This window comes from Rhinopithecus bieti, unplaced genomic scaffold (assembly GCF_001698545.2).
Source record: "Rhinopithecus bieti isolate Rb0 unplaced genomic scaffold, ASM169854v2 scaffold_1530, whole genome shotgun sequence".
In the NCBI taxonomy this organism is placed as follows: Eukaryota; Metazoa; Chordata; class Mammalia; order Primates; family Cercopithecidae; genus Rhinopithecus; species Rhinopithecus bieti.
In genome coordinates this window covers 944,241-963,090 of record NW_016803808.1, presented here as the reverse complement: position 1 = coordinate 963,090, position 18,850 = coordinate 944,241, and the positions used below count along the sequence as shown (strand labels likewise).

At 40.0% G+C, this 18,850-nt stretch overlaps 1 protein-coding gene across 4 annotated transcripts in view; it reads left to right on the top strand.

Annotated features, from left to right (window-relative positions):
* MBOAT2 (membrane bound glycerophospholipid O-acyltransferase 2) overlaps nt 1–18,850 on the top strand; it is a 147,057-nt gene extending 128,207 nt beyond the window's left edge. For all 4 annotated transcript variants that reach the window (XM_017853497.1, XM_017853470.1, XM_017853479.1 and 1 more), the window contains 6 exons: nt 3,473–3,665; nt 8,564–8,667; nt 12,841–12,905; nt 14,336–14,468; nt 16,285–16,436; nt 18,067–18,850. In XM_017853497.1, coding sequence (XP_017708986.1) covers nt 3,473–3,665; nt 8,564–8,667; nt 12,841–12,905; nt 14,336–14,468; nt 16,285–16,436; nt 18,067–18,292 — 873 coding nt within the window. In that variant the 3' untranslated portion in view covers nt 18,293–18,850. The remainder of the gene's footprint in view (nt 1–3,472; nt 3,666–8,563; nt 8,668–12,840; nt 12,906–14,335; nt 14,469–16,284; nt 16,437–18,066) is intronic.

Here is an 18,850-nt window from a genome sequence, read left to right as displayed (position 1 = left end):
TTCCCCCCTTCCCCCCTTCCTCCTTCCCGCTTCCTGCTTCCCTTCCTTTTCTTTCTTTCTTCTTTCTTTCTTACCTATGTCTTGTGTTCCAGCAGATTGTAAACACTCTGTATCCTCCATTTCTTTTTTGCTTTTCCTCTCCTCTTCTTAATTATTGCCAGTTGAAATCTTTCTTCTCTTTAAAAGCCTACTTCAAATATCACCTTTTTCCACAAAACAGCTCCTGATTCCCACAATGAAGAGATTAGTAATATTATAAAGATATTAATAGTAGCTAACGCTTTGACAGTGCTCACCATGTGCCAGGCACTGTGGTGTGGACTTCACACGTAGTTACTCTTTCAGCCCTCACAGCATTCATACAAGGTAGGTGCTGTTTTTCTCACCATCTAACAGATGAGGAAACTGAGACTCATAGGCTAAGTGATTTGACCAAGATTTCCCAGGTTGACAGTAGAACTGGAATTCATACCAGTGCAATCTGATTTCAAGTCTATGCTAAGTTGCCTTACAACCAAACATAATTTTTACTTTCTTTAAGCCATTGGGGCACTTGAAATTGCTGGGATGCTGCTTCGTAAAGAAAGGCAGTGAGGCTCTGTATAGGCTAAGTTTCTGTTAGATTTCATCTGGTAAAATGTATAGTTTCCATGAAAAAGAATAGGCCAATCAGGAAGTCTGTGAGATGAAGGAAAGGGGCTAGTGTGTTTTCTCTGAACGTAGGGTTTAGAGCAAGGGGTCACCTTCTTTCTCCTGCAAATCTACCACCCTCCACTGTGTGGGCAACAAAGAGTGAATGTAGAAATGTACATGCACTCGCAAAAGATAGTATATTATCTCTTTCCTACCATGTGGCTCATTGTATTTTATACCAAAAGATGTTTTGTCTTCATATTTTCTATTACTGGTTAAGTGCTGAGAAATGTCATATCAAACTGAGTGGGATTCCAGACTTGAAATTGATGTCTCTTCATTGACTGTTTTGTATCTCCAGGATGACCACTCAATCTTTTAGTGGTCTCCCTGCTGTAAGAGAAGGTAAAGACAATTGTAGACAGTTTCTTCGAAGTTTATTTGGGAATGCTAGAAGGAGAAGAAAAACCTAGGAATCAAGATGTGGGACGGTCAGTCAGTGGCCAGTTTGGCTCATCATTTCGGCACATCACTTAATGTGTATGAGTCCTTGTCTGCAAAAGGAGAATCTTAATGTATTCCCCATTTTAGAGACTGTATGAAGATCAAATGATTTTGTAAAATACTTGAAAATATCCAATGTTATAAACATGTGATAGTAGTAAATCAAACTTGACAAAGAATAATACAAATGTGTATATTCTGTCACTTCACTGAGTTTTTATGGGTTTTACTCTCTAAAAAGAGAGTAAACTCTTTTGGGTTATAAAGAGTTCCTCTTTTGGGTTATAGACATTCTAAATCAGAGGTTGTTGATAATGGCAAATATTCTTAATGTTTTTTCCCACCATTTAAATAATATATTTTATTTAAATTTCACATGCATATACTTTAGAAAGTCAAATAGTGGTAGTTAGTCATAAGTCCCTCAAGGGGCATTTGGAAGCTCCTTGTGCATCAGTGGAGTGCATAGATGCTGAGGATCCTAAGGAGGATGCTCATGGAGCCCACTGGCTCTTCTGTCGGGGGCCTCTCCACTGTCCTCTCCTCTATCTGCATCAGTTAGGATATGGGTTTGGCTGCTGAAACAAGGACCAAAATAACAGGAATTAAACAAGGTGGAAATTTGTTTTTATGTTACATGTGGGACAGCTCACCTGTAAGCAGTACATTGATAATATGGGGGCCCCAAGGTGTTAGAGATCCAAGCTCCATCTTCCCTGTGCATACTACTTTTGCTCGCATCCTATTGGCCAGAACCTAATCATAAGCCACACTCAGGTGCAACAAAGGCTATGATGTGTCATCTTTAGCTAGACTTCTAAGCACCCAAGAGAAACTTCCTTTTCTGTGCAGGAAGGGGAGGAGGGCTCCTGGGTAACACTTGGCAGTCTCTGTCATGATGTCTGTAGCCATTTCTCTGGGGCTCTTTGTTTGTTTGAATGAAGGATTCTCCAGTCTTCTGCCTGGGGCATACAAACTTGACTGCTGGGACTCTGGGTCTAAGGCAGGGAAAGGGGGCTGAGGATATCACCTCTCAGGATACAGGGTGTCTTGGTATTCTCTACATTTTCATTGCAGCACCATATCCCTGCCCTGCTTCAGAACCATATAGTCTTGTGGCCACAGTACTTCTTATTACATTACTAAAATGATATGCCTCATTTTAAAATTAAAGTATGGGGCCATTTATTTCATTTTGCTTCATTTATAATTACAATTTTTTTCTCTTCCATTTTAAAATCTCATAATTCAAATGTATAGGTAAGATATTTGGGAGGCATTGAAGAAAGAGTAGCCTTATTTTATTAAAGAAAGGGATAAAAGACAATGGAAAATGAGAATAACTACTGCTGCAAGGAGTCCTTGAACACTGAGTTCCATCTTGCAGGAGCAACCAATAATAAAATACTGTTCTCAGAAGTGCAGTGCATCCGGCATATGCTTTGGCTCTTGCCTTGGAGCTTTTCTTTTGGCACCATTATATAAAGTGTTAAAATGTGGAGCTTCATTGATAAATTACTTCAGATAATTTGAGTACTGTTTGGTTACTGTATAGAGCATTTCTAAATCCAAGTATTTTGTTGCATATTTCATCTGAATCTAGCCTTCTCTTTGCTTGTTTCTTTTTCTTCATAGCCTATATAATCTCTTTCATACCAAATGAAGTTGAAATATTCTGACCTTCTACAAATATAAAAACAGCACGAGTTGTAAAAATACAGAACACCATGAGTTGGTAATGTGACCTTACCGCAGCATTGCTGAGAAAAGCGTCTTCTTTTCACCAATTTTATGCAAATTCTTATTCTTCTCAGGTGTATAGCTCTTTTGGTTTTTATTATTCTTGAACAAAGTTGTGTTAACTTTCAGATTTACAGAGATGCATGGATTGTTTATTGTAAAAATAACATCCATGAGATGCCTAGAATTTGGAAAATATAGAAAAGATGCAATGGAAAAAAATATACATCCGTGTAAAATTTACTGCCAGAAGTAATTAATGTTAATTTTTTTTTGTATTCACTTCCATTCACACCAATACACTTACGCTTGCTTTTAGATTTTTTTTAATTCCTGAAAGTTCTGAATACAAAATGGAGGTTTTAGTATGAGTTGAGCAATAACCCCTAGGTAGTACTTATAGATACAGTTGGAAAAGTTCATACCATGAGACTATGGAAGACTTTAAATGCCAAGTGCAATGTAGCTCTTGAATTTTGGGCAGGAGAATTGTAAGACTGATGATCGTTCAGGAAGGTTAATCTGTCGATAATACACAGAACGAATTAAAAGGAGCACGGATAAAGTTGGTGAAGTCTCGCCTTGCACTTTTCAGACTGCAGTTATTCAGAAGCTCTTAATTTGTGGGCTGTCCTTGTTATTTCACTTGACCGTCTGTACAACGCTACCCGTGGAGCACAACATCGATGAGCATTTTCAAGCTACAGCTTCGTGGCCGACAAAGGTTATCTATCTATATATCTCTCTTTTGGCTGCCAGACCCAAATACTATTTTGCATGGACGCTAGGTAAGTAACATGTAAACAGACTTCCCTGTGTCTGTGTTGAAGCGTCTCTTATCTTGTTGGTAGATTGCTATCAGCGCGCCCTCTTGAGGATACATAAAGACCAATTGGAAAAATTAAGTCATCTGTGTAGAAAAAACAGCCCTCACAACTCGTATGTAAGGATATTCTAAAAACGGAATCAATTTTATTATAATACAAAATAAAAATAATGGATCAATGAAAAGACAACAGATATTTGTTAAATGCCTATTGTATTCTAGATTCAGTGCTAGCCAGGATAGATACAAGTATGTATAAGACATAGTCCTCATCCTCCAGATGGTTATAATTTAGTGTGATTGTATTCAGCTCACCATTTTGATACCTGTTAAATAGACCATTTAGTATAATATGATCAGTAGTTTATCAGCAAAGTGAATAAAATGATATTGGCACACTGATAGGGGGTCATCAGTTATGCTTGACAGGTAGAGCAAATTTTAGAGAAAAGATAACATGCAATCGTGCCTTTAATTGAATGTGGGCCAGTTATGGTAGCTCACGCCTATAATCCCAGCACTTTGGGAGTCGAAGGTGGGAGGATTGCTTGAGGCCAGGAGTTCAAGACCAGCCTGGGCAACATAGTGAGATCCCTCTCTCTACAGAAAGATTTTAAAAAATCAACTAAGCCTGGTGGCGTGTGCCTATATTCCCAGCTACTTGAGAGGCTGGGGTGGGAGGACCGCTTGAGCCTAGGAGTTTGAGGCTGTAATGAGCCATGATTGCACCCCTGCACTCCAGCCTGAGCAACATAGTGAGGTTTTAGTATGAGTTGAGCAATAACCCCTAGGTAGTCTCAAACACAAAAACGAAAAGATTAAATGTGATTTCACAAAGTGGAAAGTGGCTAGTTTTTCACTCATGAGCAAAGAGACATGAAGGTACCTCACTTTGCATGGCAGATGTTAGCAGGGGCATGTAGGAAGGAAGGACCTGGTCAGGTGAAATGGGCTTTGACAGGACCTTGCATGCTCTGCTGAATGAGCCACAAGAGGCTTCAGGTAGGCTGACAGCCTGATCCTGTGGCAGAAGAAGACGATTCTGGCCACGTTTTGAAGGTGGGACTGAAGTAGAGAGAATGCTTCATTGGATAAATTGAAACCTCTTTTATATATGTGTTGCCTTTTTTATCTCACCCACAAGATTATAAACTCCTTTATTCTTAAGATTGTGTTCTGCTTGCCTTGTTTATATTTGTTACTCAACAAATATTTGAATGAATGCATGAAGAAACACATCAGCCAATAATTAGGCCTCTGAGGATTAGCATTTTACTGTCGGTTTTATTTGATTACAATGAAATACAGTTTGGGGCTGGAATCATTATTTTCAGTCTTTCATCATATAGCTGTGCACAGTAGCATCATTAAAAGTTGCTTTAACCTGGTGAGTTAATGGCCAATTAAAATATAATGTTACTTTATGGATTTTAATCTAAGATTTAAGGATTGAACATTTTTATTGTAGCCAAATTTAGACATCAATAATACCAAATTAAATTCCTGTACTACTTAAACTCTGACTTTAAATTGAGACTGAGAACTTTCCCAAACAAACCTGGTACTTTTAGGGGTTTATAAGAATTGTGACCTATTGGTTGAATCACTAGATTTATAGAATATAAGAGTTCTGCGTGTTTTTGGATTTGGTTGGACATCTAATTGTTGAAAATCTTATCAATAGAACAAGGGCATTGAATTTATAAGGCTTTTGAGAAAATCACAAGATCTCTTTAAATACTTAAAAATATACAAGATTTATCATTAGGCCGGGCACAGTGGCTCACACCTGTAATCCCAGCATGTTGGGAGGCTGAGGCAGGAGTTGGAGACCAGCCTGAGCAACATGGTGAGACCCCATCTCTTCAAAAAATTTTTTTAAAATTAGTCAGGTGTGGTGTTACATGCCTGTGGTCCCAGCTACTCAGAAGTCTGAGGTGGGAATATTGCTTTAGCCAGGGAAGTTGAGGCTGCAGTGAGCTGTGATCGCACCATTACACTCCAGCCTGGGTAAGAGTGAGACGCTGCCTCAGGAAAAAAAAAAAAATTATCATTAATTTTTTATTTGTAATTATGACAATTAAAATGATTATTTGGGTACTTCTGATCTTCCAACCCCAATATTTGGTTTGAAAAATGAATCTTGTGCATTTTTACGTATTTACAAACCAAAGCAAAGGTGAGTTAATTCCTTTTCCCTGATTCTTTCCTAAAGAAATAATCATATTAGAATATATATGAATGACAATTTGAAATTGAACTATATTTAAAGAATTTAAAGAATTTTTAGCTCTAAGGCAGTAAAGTTATTCCATTCAATAAATACTTATACTATGTCTGTACTGTCTTAACACAAGTAATGGTTGAGTCCCTGGTAATGGTGCAGCCCTGAGGTTCAGGTTTCGACTTTGTCAGTGGAGACGCCAGCTGAGGCTCAGCATGCATGTGCCCACGTTCATCTCCACCCCCACTACCTTTCTTAAATTGTTCATTTGGTTGTAAAATTGGAGTTTAATGATCTCTGGAGGTCCAAAAATCTGTGTTTTGGGAAATCCAAGAGTTCCAAAATTCTTTAATTTTTTGTATTTTGTTAATGATTTATAAAATAGTATGAATGTATTCTGGATCATATGGACAGTTACTTTCCAATTTTTGTATCCACATGTACATTTTTCAAATTATAATTTCATGGATACTAGTGGCTAGGCAGGCTATATTTAATTCCTTAATTCAGGGTTCTCAAAATGGGAATCAGGCTTCTCATCTCCACAGCCATGTGGCCCTGCCCTTTTCTCCTTATCACCTCAAAAAAATGATGTCTTGGGATCTGAGCAGTTTTTTTCCCCTTTAACTCAAGTTTGAAAAACATTTAGCCCATGTAGGGACAGATTAAAGTTTAAATTGATGTTAATGGTCAGTTATTTGGAATATCTCTATATAATGACAACTTGGAAGCTCTCTCAGGGGTTACATTACCTGAGGTAAAGATTAGGCAGGATCTGTGGTGGGAGACTGGGGGGCAGGGAAACATGGAAGGTGGACTCCTGCAGTTTGATATCCCCAGTTCTCTTCTCGTTTTGTTGCTGTTGACCATACCCTGGGCCAATCTTGTTGTCAAGTGTGAAGTTGGTTAGGAGTTTCATTGCTCTTAGATCACAGCAGGGCTAAGAAAGATAGAGAGGATGAATACATGAACAAATCAGAAGTGGAGGCACCCATGAGGAAGGGAAGGAGTTCCTCAGCAGCCATGTGTATGGGTATGCTGCCCATGTGGGTAATAGATTTTTATTTTTAATTCTGTAATGGGCTTACCTTTAAGGCTCATATTTATGTGAACTGAACAAAGGTGGCTGACCTAATTAAACCTGATAGAGGAGTAAATCTTGTTTATTCTTTTCCCCAAAGTGTAATTTTTAAAGGATCTTGTTTGATGTACTAAAATGCACTAATAAACAATAAAACAGTTTAAGGATACATGTCTGTATAGGCATATTATTTTGCTGGGCTTTGATGGATTTCTGTTTGTTTATTCTTTGGTCATGATACAAATAGCATAAACAGTTTTCCAGTTGATTGGAAAAGGGCTCATTTGAGGCAGAAATTTTCTTTGCAGCTTAATCAAGCATGTACATAAAGCAAAAATGACTAATCAACCATTGTGGTGAAAAGGATTAGAAAACAAATTCTGGGTTGGGTGCGGTAGCTCATGCCTGAAATGCCAGCACTTTGGGAGGCCAAGGTGGGAAGATCCCTTGAGGCCAGGAGTTCGAGACCAGCCTTGGCAACATAGTGAGACCCCCCCCCCCCACCCCTACCAAAAAAAAAAAAAAAAATTAGTCAGGTATGATGATATGCACCTGCAGTCTCAGCTACTCAGGAGGCCAAGGGAGGAGGATTGAGGCAGGAGGCTGAGGCAGGAGGCCGAGGCAAGAGGATTGAGGCAAGAGGCTGAGGCAGGGGGATTGAGGTAGGAGGCCAAGGCAGGAGGATTGAGGCAGGAGGCTGAGGCGGGAGACTGAGACGGGAGGATTGAGGTGGGAGGCTGAGGCAGGAGGATTGAGGCGGGAGGCCGAGGCAGGAGGTTGAGGCAGGAGGCTAAGGCAGGAGGATTCAGGCAGGAGGCTGAGGCAGGAGGCTGAGGCAGGAGGATTGAGGCAGGAGGCTGAAGCAGGAGGATTGAGGCAGGAGGATTAAGGCAGGAGGCTGAGGCAGGAGGATTGAGGCAGGAGGCTGAGGCAGGAGGATTGAGGCAGGAGGATTGCTTGAGCCCAAGAGTTCAAGGCTGCAGTGAGCTATAATCCTGCCACTCCAGCCTGGGCAGAGACAGAGGGAGACCCTTTCTCTATTTTTTAAAAATTCTAGAGACATATACACAGAGTAGGTTCTGGTGAACCAAGAAAGAAAGAAAATGGAAGGAAAATATTATGCCTCACTTATATATTATTGTTTATACTAAACTTCAAATATATGATTAAAAAGAACATAGTGCTCCCAGAGCAAAAACATTCCCTTAGCAACTTCTTGGCAGCTGGTTGAGCATACTCTGCTGTGTTCCACTGGCACAGCTAATGTCGGGGAGCGTTTCCTGTTCGAGTCTTCACCTTTACCTGCTGGTCCTCAGCAGCTTTTAAACTCCACCTGCCCCCAACTCATGCATAATGTGTCATGTATTACTGACTAAGCAAATTGTCCTGGATGTGTTATTTTCATTGTATGTGATGTTGTTTCTGACCTAAAAATTAGAATAAATCTACTTTTACTGTTTAAGAATAAAAGGTATAATAACACATACCTTCTGGGAGAATATGGTAGATTGTTGTGGAGATTCTTAATAGTTTTTTTGAATTTTGTTTTCTATAGCTGATGCCATTAATAATGCTGCAGGCTTTGGTTTCAGAGGGTATGACAAAAATGGAGCAGCTCGCTGGGACTTAATTTCCAATTTGAGAATTCAACAAATAGAGGTGAGTCAATCATTAAGAAGTTAGTTAGTATATACTTTAAGTACCAAGTTTGCTTTCATAAGTTATGGTGTGATGTCCTAGGAGTGGTATTGAAGGTTTTTTAATATTCACATTCATTCTTTCATTTAACCAATATATATTGGTCGCCAACTATGTGCCCTGGGCACTGAAGACAATGAATAAGATAGGTACAATTCAGGCCCTCATGGAGCTTTAGTTTCCTAGAGGTTACAGAATAAGGTAAAATAGGTGGTGATCAGAGAGGGGTAAGGCATGTGGGTATCCATGAAATAGGAATCCAGGTTAGTTTAGGTGTTTGGGGGAAGAAGGTCCCAAAGACAATGATGCTTAAGCTGAGTCCCAAAAGACAGGCAGACACTCCAAGCAGAGGGAGCAGCCTGCAGTTTGAGAGAAGCTGTGTGGCTCATGTTGCTTCATAGTTGAGGAAGCCATGAAGGATGAGGTTGGGGAAATGGAGGCCAGGCAGCCACACTCTTACAGGCCGTATTAAGAGTTTTGGTCTTTCTTATAAGAGCAGTGGGGCACTGTGGATGGATTATATGTGCAGCCAAGTGAGGTGATCATATAGGTGTTTTAGAAGGATCTGGCATGTAGAATGTATTTCCCTCAAGAGGCAGAGAGCTCTGTTAGGAGGATGTTTTGTTAATCCAAGATGATGGTGCCCTAAACCACATACCGCCAGTAGGGCTAGAAACATATAAACATATTGGAGAACTGTGTAAGAGACTCAACAGAACTTGGTGATAAATTGGGATCAGCAAGAGAGAATGAGTTATGAATCAGGCCCAGAAATCTGATTTAAACAACTAGGTTTATGGTGATACCTTCCACTTAGATAAGGAACAGGGAATAGACATGAGTTTGAAGGGACAGGTAATATCTTCAAATCACAGACTTAGTGAGTTGTCTACCAGGCAGATCGTGGTCAGACACTCAGCAGAGGCACCCGAGCTTGAGAGTAAAATCTGGGAACTGTCAGCACGTGGCAGTTCAGGCCCTGGAATGAGAACGAGAAGAGGTGAGAGTCTCTAAAAGAGCACCAGTACTGAGAGGCTGGGCAAAGGAATTCAGGAGCAGCCAGAAAGAAAAAAGGAGAAAACCAGCTGGGCACTGTGGCTCACACCTGTAATCCCAGCACTGTGGGAGGCCGAGGCAGGCAGATCGCTTGAGCTCAGGAGTTTGAGACCAGCCTGGGCAACATGGCAAAACCCCATCTCTAGAAAAAATACAAAAACTAGCTGGCATGGTGATGAGCACCTGTAGTCCCAACTGCTCAGCAGGCTGCAGTGAGCTGTGATTGTGCCACTTGCCCTGTAGCCTGGATGATACAGTAAAACCCTGTCTCAAAAAAAAAAAAAAAAACATTGTTTTGCCAGCCTATGAAAAGGATCATTCCAACATTCCAAATCCAACACCAAAACTTGAGGTGAAGAGGTCAAGCTGGATCCTCTGATGAGCCCTAATGTTGCTAAAAGTGGGCAGTCAGGCAGTAAGTGCCCAAGATGGGATGCCGTAAGAAATGCAGGCCATCACTGAAGTGTGCTGAGATACCCAAATCCGAACCGGATTTCTAGATCCTTCTAAATTTAGAGGGGATGTGGAGTATAGAGAGTAAGTTAAACACTGGATCAGATCAAAAGGGGAAGTGCTATGGGACATATGACCCAAGCTATTACAGATTAAAAGGCTTTGGCCAAATGCACTGGATGAACCTTTTTTGGGATCCTGATTGACCAAACCAACTGGAAAGGACTTTTGTAAACATCAGGAATATTTTAATACAAAGGGGGATTAGATGATGTTGAGGAATTATTATTAATTTTGTCGGATCATGTCTTTTAAAAAGTCTTTATTTATTGGACACACATTCTGAACTAATTGTGGGTGGAATAAGAAGTCTGGTATTTGCTTTGAAATATTCTTAACAACAGTGTTGGCAATAAAAATGGAGAAGGAGTGGGAAAAATTGATCATTGTTGAAGTTGAATGGTGGATATAGCAGTGTTTCTGACCTTTAATTATTAACACCTTAAGGGGAGTTTTCTAATAATTTCCCCCCTGAAATTTTAATACCACAGATACACTGTATATCTGTATACCTATGGATATACTACTGTATGTATATATGTTTTTTTTACATAAAAAAAGATATTTTGCCCCTTAAGAACCAATTTTCATCTCCTGGGGCGATATCACCCCTGCTGAGAGTGCATGGTGTAAGAAAAAGTAAAGAAAGGAGTTAATTTTTCTGAAGGAAACAATGGTCATCAGTGCTAAGTGCCACTGAGATACCAAGTAAGAGAAGGACACAAATGCCTTTATTATTTATTTATTTATCTATTTTCTGAGACAAAGTCTCACTCTGTTGCCCAGGCTGGAGTGCAGTGGCGTGATTTCGGTTCACTGCAACCTCTGCCTCCCGGGTTCAAGCGATTCTCCTGCTTCAGCCTCCTGAGTAACTGGGATTCAAGGCGCCTGCCACCACACCTGGCCAGTGTTTGTATTTGTAGTAGAGAGGATGTTTCACCACGTTGGCCAGGCTAGTCTCAAACTCCTGACTTCAGGCAATCCACCCACCTCCGCCTCCCAAAGGGCTGGGATTACCGGCATGAGCCACCATGCCCATCCTTGTTTATAGTTTTATGAACAACAGTTTCAGGAGAGGTATTGTCATAAAGGCCAGATTATACAGCTCCTAGGAGTTCATTCCCCATAAAGGGAAGAGGGTAGAAATAGGACAGTAGCTGAGGGGAACAGGGAATTAAGGAGAGCTGTTTGTTTAATTTTGTTTTAAAATGGAGAGATTAAAACATGTTTACTGAGTAGGAGACTATTTGGAGGGCAGAGTGTGAAGCGTCTCCTACAGTTGAAGGAGAGAGACCTATTGATCATTGAAGTCCCTGAGAAGATGGAAGTGGAGAGACTGGCCCTGAAGGAGAAGGACCACTTCTCCTGTTATAAAGACAGGAAGGAGGGCAGGATAAGTATCTATGCAGCTGAGTGTGTAGTTTGATGGTGAGAATTGGAGTCTGATGATTTTATATCGTCTCTGTAAAGTAGGAGGCCAACTTACCTGTTGTGAGGGAGAAAGGAGGTGATAGGACCAGAGATATAGATGGGGTATTAGGTTGAATCATATGAAATTGCTGACACTTACCTCTTCTTGACTTTATTTTTAAAAAAAGAGAAAAGAAAATTTCAAATGGTTCAGTCCAGTAGCTGTTTTCAGGAAGAGGAGAATGAACTGTCTAGGAAAACAGGATTGTAGGTTGAGGGCTCAGTCGTGGTGGAGAACCATGAACCATGAACTTCAGACAAAGGTCTGAACTGTGGTGATACTCTGCACTCAGTGCGCAAATGTTACCAGTGGGAGAGTGGACGACAGTGTGGTTGATCTGGAATTAGGGTTTTGATAGGGAGGTGAATGGAAAGGAAAAAGAAACAAAAGCATTGAAGATTCTGACATAAGAATAGTAAATAATGGAACACAAAATCTAAAATGGTCAGAAGTGAAGACCAGAGGATGAGAGAGTTACATAGGATAAAAGTAGGGTGGGAGACGAAAGGCCCCCTCTGAGATCAAAGAATAGCTTTAATGGGAGTAACTTGAGAGAGGAAACTGGGAAGGTGGGACACCCTGCAAGATCTGGGTGTACAGATCCACTCTTTCAGGGGCAGCACAGCCAGGCAGCGCCAGAACTGAGAGTAGCCAGGGCCTCAAGAGACGATGGCAGGGCAGGATGTTGCAGTGGACGTCTGCTTCACCCAGAACCATGGCGGAGCTTGGCGGGAAGGAGGTAATGAGGTAGGCGCCCCAGTCTTCAGTGTGAGAGGGAGGCCATCGACAGGCATCTGTACACACTCTCAGGAATTTCTCTGGAAGAATTCCATGACATCCCTTGTAAATGTTAACATACAGGAGAAAATGGTGATAATCCATCTACCTCATAGATGTTCCCAACAGTAAATAAACTTGTCTTACATAGAATGATGTTACCATATTAGAAAAACAAGATTAAGGAAAGAGAAATCAGTATACTACCATTGATGTTAAGTAATTTTTGTTTTAATTTTTTAGCATAATAATATATTATTACTTATATTTAAAGCTTCATTATTTTGTGACACAAAAAAGTTTCCTTTTTTTTTCAGATGTCAACAAGTTTCAAGATGTTTCTTGATAATTGGAATATTCAGACAGCTCTTTGGCTCAAAAGGTGCGTTCCTTCAAAAACAGTCTTTAGATGTGCTTTGGCGTCTAGTTCTTGAGGTTGAGCCTCATTGAATTCAGGTTCTTGATTAAATTAACAGTGTTGAGTGACATTGTAACCTCAGTGTCAGCCGGGAAACACTGTTAGCCTCCTCCTAAGCAAGTCAGTATCGAATGAGAAGTATTTTGGCTTGAGTCACAAATGTAGCTATTCTGCAGGTGCAGCTATCCTGCCCTCTCAGCCTCCTTTAAAGGCCTCTGCCAATGTCAGAAGTCACCAGTATCCTCCTTTGCAGCTCCTGATCCCGTTCAGTAGAGATGTGGTTTAAATTAACAAGTGCCTGCACAAGCACAATACTTACGCCTGGGTATTCCAGAACAGTCCCGGTTTTAAATATTTCAATTCAACAAATCTTTATTTGTTAGGCAAGGGATAAAAAGACGAGTAAGATAAAAAGACTCAGCTCCTGAAGGTGAAAGAGTTTGCAATTTTGTTAAAGACATGGTGGTGTAATCAGACACGTGCCGTTCCCTGTTGTGAGGATTAGGAGAGACAAAGCAGGAACAGTGAGGGCACAGAGGGATGCAGGAAGAAATCCCTGGAAGTGTGGATGCTTGAGCAGAGGTTTGTGTCAGGAGTGTGTCTCATCAACAGGGCAAGGTAGAGGCAAGACAGGCTGGGTGGAGTAACAGGTGCGAAGGACAGAGCTGGGGAACAGCGCACTCTCCCAGGGGTTCTCTTATCATCCCTGTGAGCACACTGCCCTGTCTTGAACTTACTTCATTAAAAACGGCCCCTATAATGATAGGGTGCTAAGCAGCCCTCTTTTATAGTGTCCTTTTTAAAATGACAAATGAAACATCTTTGTCCCTTGAGATGGCGAGCATACGCTAGCATCTCTTCACAGTGCCTGGCAGAGTCTCCCCAGTGGCTAATGATCCTCTGAGCTAATCTGTTGTGTTATTTTTTGTTATTGTTATAATTTAAATTTGATACCTTAGGGAAACTTTATTTTCACTGCGTTCTCTGTCTCTGTTATAGGAAAACTGTAGACTAAGCACAGTCTATCTGCCAGAAAGAGTAGTGTATTTAGGTCATTTGAAAGTTATTGATTTTTTTTTTTAAATAAAATAATGTAGGATAAAAGTAACCTTATTCTTTTTGTGAATTGTATAGACTCCCAAATACTAGAAATGATCATTTAAGTTACTTATATGTACCAGTAAGAAGATGGGAATTAACTTTATGTTCCTAAGTTTGACACTTAATAGCTATAGCCTCCCTGAGATCATAGAGAAGTGATTGCCTAAGATAAGTTGTATTTGTTTTTCTAGTTACCCTAAATCCTGTCAGGTAATAAAAGAATGATCATTGCAGGCTTTGTAAACTCGGATCACTCACTCCGCTTGGCTCTCCATGTTTTTCATGGTTTCTAGGGTGTGTTATGAACGAACCTCCTTCAGTCCAACTATCCAGACGTTCATTCTCTCTGCCATTTGGCACGGGGTATACCCAGGATATTATCTAACGTTTCTAACAGGGGTGTTAATGACATTAGCAGCACGAGCTGTAAGTATCAAGAATTTTATTTTACAATTCAATGGTCCACTTGAACTGTTAAAAAGGCTGAGTACATCTCTCTTACAAGGTAGACCCTCTTTCCTTGGCCATAGTCAGTATTGTCCTTTCCACTAGAAGCAAAGTATGTAACTGTGTGCATGTTTGCTGAGCGCTCACCATGGGCTAGGCTCCACGCCCAGTTCCTGTGAGGAGAAAACATGTTTCTATGTGCCTGGCAGGTAGGAGGCACTCACAAAATGTTACTTTGTCTTTACAGAATTTTCTGAAGGAGAGATAAAAACTGAGTTAAATAAAGATGATCAGAATGGGTAGGTTTATTTTAGAAATGTTTCCTGAAAGCTGTAACCTTTGAGTCCTCTCTGAGACGAAGAGTAGACTGTGCAAGGCCAAGACAGTGGATGAGCCACACTGGAAGTGGGCACAGTTCTCTAAAGTATTTGCCTAGATAGAACCTAGAGTAATATTTTGGGAAACAATTGAGAAATTAGGTTGGTGACGTGAGAGAGGTGAGGAGAAGGATAATTTAGTGTAAGCCCTTGAAAAGCAGTTAGAGGAAAGTGACATGACAAAAACCACGTTTGAACAAGCTGCTAATGGCACTTACAGGTAAGAGGGTTTCATTTAACAAACTAGCAGATATTTACTATATTCCATTTTGAGGTACTCTGGGGATATATGAGGGAAATTTCAAGAAGTATTGACTAAGGGTACCTTCCGGTAGTTTGTAGTCTAATTTGGGATAAGGTGTATGTGTGTGTACATACCTTATGCATACGTGTGTGTGCACACACGTGCATCACAAGGCATGTGTGACAGATTCCATGGGTGTTATAAATACTAAGTCACATAGGTGTTTAGAGATGGAAGAAGTCTCTTTGGGTTGGGTTAATTAGAGATGGCCCCATTAGGAAGGTGTTTGGATCTGGACTTTGAGAGATGAAAGTTATTTCAATAGTGAGTGAAGTACAATGGGGAAGAAAATGACATTCTAAGCATGGGAAGGACATTAGCAAAACCCATAATTCTTAGTGGCTAGGCTCTGCTATCTCTTGCCTAGCTCACCGCCATGGCAGTCACCTGCTCTTGATTCCATCCTGTTCACCAATGACAAATCCATTTGTCCTGAGGTACGGGCTTTCAGCATTCCATTCTTGCGCTTAAAAACTGTACCTAACTCCCTCCCATTGCAGACAGAATAGGATAGGCTTCTTCCCCACTTGGTGTTCAAGTTCTACCAATGCCCTCCTCCCTTCCCCCATTTGCCTCTCTAGAATTACCCAGTGTCTATGCATACATGAATTCTCTGCTTCCATTAGATTGACTTGTCATTCCCCAAATACACCATGCACTTGCACATTAGCAAAGCCAAGTTTGTCTTTCACAAATGCAGAGGTTAAATAAGAGTTAAGGATGAAGGCAAACCAAACTTTATTTATATACTATATTTTACCAAATATGATTTAAGGATCTCTAGGCAGTGTTGTCTTAAACTTTTTTTTTGAAACTTTTACAGAATCTAATCTACAGAAAAGTTGCAAAGAACTTCTATATGCCCCTTACCCAGACTCACCAGTCATTTGTGTTTTCCCTGTGACTTCCTCTCTTTTATACACAGTGTGTACAATGTGTATTAGCCTTTTTAGAACCAACTTTTTCCATAGTAGCAGTGTACGTTCCCACTAGCAACATAGGAGAGTTTCAGTTACTCCACTCCACATCCTTCCAACAGTTGCTATCACCAGTGTAATTGCATAAGTAATGTTAATTTAAAGATACAGCAAATATTTTTGTTTCTTTATTTCAGATGAGAAATAACTTTAGACATTATTTCGTTGAACCTTCCCAACTGAAATTATTTTATGATGTTATAACATGGATAGTAACTCAAGTAGCAATAAGTTACACAGTTGTGCCATTCGTACTTCTTTCTATAAAACCGTCATTCATGTTTTACAGGTAAGTGTTACTCTGAAAACTTTGTCAGTGGGAATAACTTTATTTTCAAAAGAAAGTTTCTTGCTATTGGATAGAATGGAAAAATAGTACCACAGCCACATTTCCTGCTGATAAATGCATTATCAGTTACTTTTTAATTCTGAACCAAGCAGTCTCAGCATTACTCTGTGGAATGACTCATACTACTCAACCCTCAGATGAGTGATTCAGCCAGGTAACCACTGCCTCAAACCTCTCCTAAATTTAACAGAAAACTTCTTAGCTTAATTGTCCTGAACCTCTTTAGGGAAAAAACTAGCTATTTCCAAATAATTATTAATTATCTTTTTTTTTTCTTTTTTTGGGGGGGGGGATGGAATCTCGCTCTGTCGCCCAGGCTGGAGTGCAGTGGTACAGTCTCGGCTCACTGCAACCTCTGCCTCCCAGGTTCAAGCAATTCTCTGCCTCAGCCTCCCAAGTAGCTGGGATTACAGGCGCCCGCCACTACTCCAGGCTAATTTTTGTGGTTTTTTTTTAGTAGAGACGGGGTTTCACCATCTTGGCCAGGCTGGTCTTGAGCTCTTGACCTCGTGATCCACCCGCCTTGGCCTCCCAAAGTGCTGGGATTACAGGCATGAGCCACCACACCCAGCCTAAGGAAAATAAATTATATTTTATTTGTTCCTTTTCACTGTGTCTTTTATGTTTTATTGATACTGTGGTGATCTGTATGTTATAGAAATTGTCTTGTCTCGAATTCTATATTTTTATAATCTACTTATCTCCTCTCCCTGCCCACCAAATTCCACTCCCCCATATTACATGGTGATATTTTAGAGATCAAAAACTTTATTCTTTTATAAATTCTTTATTACTCTAGCATTTAGAATGACTTAGCACAGAGTATATAGTCAAAAAATTATTGAATCAAATATGACAATAATTATACAGGAAGACATTAAGTAAGTCCTGCTAAAGTTTCCATTTTAACAATGTTAGTACATGTTTAAAAATGTGATTGGGCTGTTGGTTAGATTTTCTATCCCAGGTACTTTGTTCAGAATCACTTGGACTTATAGCTATAGATACAGTTTAGGTTACATTCGATTTATATAATTTGAGAAATGATGTTTTCAATATTTTTAATCATGTGGCCTTTCTTTGCTTCATGAAAGTAACCATCAAGAAGCAATATTGCTTCTCTGTCACTCCCCTCATTAGAATATTTGTCACTTAGAGACAGTAAATAGCAGGTGAGGCCAGACTGGTAAAAGTCTTAACTATCTCCACATTTTCTTTGTTGAGTCAACTTTTGATTCTGTGAATTGGGGAGATTTTCAGATGGCTACCGGTATTATTATCTACCTTTTTGTTTTTATTCTGTTTAACCATGGCCTTATGACCCTTACAAAGGAATGTAATATGCTATCTAGAAAATCAGGCTTCTAATCAGCCTGGGTTTATCCAGTGCTATAAATACCCACTGGCCTACACTATCAGGTTTCTCCTCCTGAGGGGGAAAAATAAAAGAATAATGTAGTAATGTAGTAAACAAATACGTCCTAAGGTGGGCTATGGGACATTTTGACAAGCGGGCAGTTATTAAGGATTATTATCACATTTGAATAAACTTTTTCCCTTTTTCTTTTAGCTCCTGGTATTACTGCCTGCACATTCTTGGTATCTTAGTATTATTGTTGTTGCCAGTGAAAAAAACTCAAAGAAGAAAGAATACACATGAAAACATTCAGCTCTCACAATCCAAAAAGTTTGATGAAGGAGAAAATTCTTTGGGACAGAACAGTTTTTCTACAACAAACAATGTTTGCAATCAGAATCAAGAAATAGCCTCGAGACATTCATCACTAAAGCAGTGATCGGGAAGGCTCCGAGGGCTGTTTTTTTTGATGTTAACAGAAACCAATCTTAGCACCTTTTCAAGGGGTTTGAGTTTGTTGGAAAAGCGATTAACTGGGGGGAAGTGGACAGTTATAGATAAGGAATGTCCTGTACACCAGATCGGAAATGGAGTGAAACAAGCCCTCCCATGCCATATCCCCGTGGGCCACGCCTTATGTAAGAATATTTCCATATTTCAGTGGGTCCTCCCAGCCTCAGCACTTGTCCCAGGGTCACATGCGTGCCCTGTTGCTGAATGTACGTTGCGTATCCCAAGGCACTGAAGAGGTGGAAAAATAATCGTGTCAATCTGGATGATAGAGAGAAATTAACTTTTCCAAATGAATGTCTTGCCTTAAACCCTCTTATTTCCTAAAATATTGTTCCTAAATGGTATTTTCAAGTGTAATATTGTGAGAACGCTATTGCAGTAGTTGATGTTGTGTACTGTAAAGGATTTTAGGAGGAATTTGAAACAGGATATTTAAGAATGTGGATTTTTTAAAATGCAATAAACATCTCAGTATTTGAAGGGT